This window comes from Larimichthys crocea, chromosome XIII (genome assembly GCF_000972845.2).
Source record: "Larimichthys crocea isolate SSNF chromosome XIII, L_crocea_2.0, whole genome shotgun sequence".
NCBI classification, from domain to species: Eukaryota; Metazoa; Chordata; class Actinopteri; family Sciaenidae; genus Larimichthys; species Larimichthys crocea.
This window is the reverse complement of record NC_040023.1, coordinates 26,362,748-26,366,202: the sequence shown is the minus strand read 5'-3', so window position 1 is coordinate 26,366,202 and position 3,455 is coordinate 26,362,748. Positions and strand designations below refer to the sequence as shown.

Genomic DNA, 3,455 nt, shown 5'->3' with positions numbered 1-3,455 from the left:
CACACACACACACACACACACACACACACACACACACACACACACACACACACACACACACACACACACACACACACACACACACACCTTGCTGTTTGCTCGCCTGGCAGGAAAACACAGAAGGCTGAAGGCCCCCCTTCTTTCACACCCAACCTCCCAAACACAGATGCAGCCCACACAGGTGAGTGGAGCTGCTGTTTGGGTCAAAACACAAACAGCGAGCATCCCAAGACAAACTCGGTGTAAGAAGTATGACTGATATAAAGGAGTGAATAAAAAAAAAATGGAACTGAGAAAGACCAGGTTAACACCAAAATCAGCTTAGTTACACCCACAGAGGACTATAAAGGGAGAAGGTGGCCAAGCATCCAGTCAGAGTGTGAGGGGAGGGAGATTTAAATAGATGAATGGGTAATATGTAACAGGGATAGAAGCAGCGCACTGGGAGCACTTGTGTTCTCCCAACCTGTCTGTCTGTTTGTTTATTCCGGACAGCTTTTTTTTTTTTCTCTTTTTTTCCCAGAGGCGAGCAGATGCTCCTAACTCCCGGCGTTGGAGATCAACATGCTCACAGTCGATCCCATTAATGTTGTCGTCGCGGGTGTCCTGCAGAGCCCGGCCAGGAGTAGGAACACTGCCGAAACGTTGTAGCGATAGAGTCGGCACGCCTCACGCCTCCTGAGGGTGGGGGAGGTAGTGGTGAGGGAGGTGGAGGGTGTGTATGTGTGTATTTGTATGTGTGTGTGTGGGGGACCTGGACCTGTCCCAGCCCAGGCTGGCAGTTGCCAGACTGCCTACCACCCACATCTCCCCACTCCCCGCCACCCAAGCTCCCCTCTCTATCCGTGTTGGAAACCAACACAGCTTCGTTAAGGCGAATTAACCGCCACGCTCGTTAGCTAATTAGCCCCCATGTCTGCGGTGCTACTGAGCACATTCCAGACAGAGGGAAGTCATTAGGCGGATTTATCTACGGCTGCCTTTCTCTGGCGCCCAGCCGGCCTGGGATATAGGATGGTCCAGTGCACGGTTCTGATGTGCACATTAGTTTGTGATCTTTCCACTCTTCCTTTCCTTCACAAAGACACACTCTGCCTCCATTCAATGGCCTTACACACACTCTGAAACCATGTCACTGCTCTGGGGAGCAGGTGCTGTGTGTGTGTGTGTGTGTGTATCAGTAGGAGGCTCCTTGGCTCTGGTCTGTGCTGAAGAGCAGGTGGTTGACTCCTGAGACACCTGCTCCACTGGGGGGCCTGAGTAAATATCAAAGACGCACTGGGCGACTGCGGCGCACCTGGCACGCACACAAACAAGACTGAAATGCATGCTAGTGTGCAAACACACATGTTGTTTGTGTATTCATGCGAGGATGCACCTACATACACACGCAAATCTTGACAGCACACTAAACAGATCACACATTAGAAGATGAAGGGGAAATGGGAATCGTACAAAGCCTAGTCCTGATTAGTAATCATTTCTCACCGCTTCCACTCCACTCCACTCCCTTTTATCTTCTCTTCCTCCAGAAAACTATATAGTACACGGTGTTGGGTCAACCGCCTTTACCAGGTGGAAGTGAATGTGAAAGAACGAAAAACTACAAAGCCTTGCAGCCCTCTATCCATTCTTACCTTCCTTTGATCTGTCTCTGTGGGACTCCACCGGCCCTGTCCTGACCGAGGCACAGGGCCAGCACTCGGAGGAAAATGTGGAAGGAGTTGGCTGAGCGGTAAAGCTGGGTGTGTCCAGGAGAATAGAGGTTAGAGGGAGTGCAACAGCTGCGGGCCTGCTCCGACAGAGCCAGTGGCGTCTTGTACAAAGTGCCCACGCCAGACATCCCGAGCCAGGGCACGGTGAATGAAGCACTCTGGGGCAGAGGGACAAGATAGTGTAACTGTACAGGTCTTGGTAAAATGTACCGTGTGACCAATTAGAGCAATGTTTTTAAATGACATGACAAAGAATAAGAAGTATGTTGTAAGCTTTGCGACCTCAGCATTTCATTTTCTTGTTTCCTCTGAAAGTTTTCTCCTCACCAGATTCTTGCTGTAGTAGTCCCACAGGATGGAGACAGCATTGGTGCTTGGTCCCCACAGGAGACATAGACTGAGACAGGAGTGGACATGCATCCTGACATGCTCCTCTGCTAGTCCTCCCTGTTATTACACAAATACACAGAGTGTTCAATTTATTACTAAAAAAACGAAAACTATTGTATAATTGTTCAGCAAGAAACTAGAAGCAGTGCTGACCGTAGGGTTACAGGTTAACTTGAGCAACACTTCCATGAAAGTCCAGTTATCACCCAGATGTTTCTGTGAACGCAGATAAAATAACATGATACATTTCAAAACAATATCAAACGACTTCCATTAATGCTATTTTACACACTTTAACATGGGGCTAACTGGTGACAAGTCAGTGTGTCATTTAAATTTGTATTTAAGACTAAAGTAGACAAGGTCTGCTCTCACAGTCTTGTCCCTGACATTTCTCTGAAAAGTCCCGTGTAATCTAGTTCTTTTCTCTGATGTGTCTAGTTTCAGTGCAATTTATTATTAAAGTGTCAAGACAAATTATTTCTCAAAACTAGGAAGAGGAGGGAAATGTCTTCAAATCTTCAATCTAGACACACCTATATGCAATTTTAGTAGAACAAATCTGAAAAAACTGCTCAAGAAACTTGTGAGATATAATAGGCCCTATCTCTATAAAGACGACAAGTGTCATCTGTAGATATAATGGGCTCATTCATAGAGATAATGATTCTTAATTTCAGGTGATTATACACTAATGAAAACATGACTATGCATATTATATTCCATTCTTGCTGATAGATCCTCCTAAATGTTGCACACTGGACCTTTTACGATATCAGTAATTTCCAGTGGTGACCCTGTGAAACACTTTACTCACATTGTACTTATGCCCCAGGTTGTTTTGTGGTAAGTGTAACATGGTAAGGTGTCGACATTGTGAGCCTCTTACCTCGTTCTGGTGTATGCCGTTACCGCTGTACTGCCCTAACATTGTTAAATGAGTGACCAGCCACCATGTGAAGCCCAGAGGGTCCTTACAGAGCGTGGGGAGGCCACTGAACTGCTCTGCTGCTGGCTTCCCTAAAACCAGAGGCCTCAACAACGAGTTCATGTAACTCCAGAAAGACTAGAAGAAAACATACATTGGTTAATTTAGCATGGAGAGAGTCATATTTTATTGGGTGACTGTGAACGTGTGTTACCTGTGTGTGCAACACTTTATTCCTGTGTTCCAGAAGGTGCATGAGCAGGACCCACAGCTCTTTGGTGCAGGAGCAAAGGTAATGATGGCTGCTCAGTGCCTCTGTAGGCCTCACCTAAAATGAACAGATCCATTCAACAACTGCAGCTCTATTCATTGTGTATGACATTGTGTATTACTGTGATACTTAAGTAATAAGTAATGAATGT

At 46.3% G+C, this 3,455-nt stretch overlaps 1 protein-coding gene across 1 annotated transcript in view; it reads right to left on the bottom strand.

Annotated features, from left to right (window-relative positions):
* Positions 1-3,455, bottom strand: part of mms22l (MMS22-like, DNA repair protein) — a 16,916-nt gene that overhangs the window by 9,651 nt on the left and 3,810 nt on the right. The window contains exons 9-13 of the mRNA XM_019256519.2: positions 3,248-3,361; positions 2,995-3,171; positions 2,259-2,321; positions 2,043-2,162; positions 1,638-1,873 (exon numbers count right to left, since the gene is read on the bottom strand). Of these exons, the coding sequence (XP_019112064.2) occupies positions 1,638-1,873; positions 2,043-2,162; positions 2,259-2,321; positions 2,995-3,171; positions 3,248-3,361 (710 nt within the window). The remainder of the gene's footprint in view (positions 1-1,637; positions 1,874-2,042; positions 2,163-2,258; positions 2,322-2,994; positions 3,172-3,247; positions 3,362-3,455) is intronic.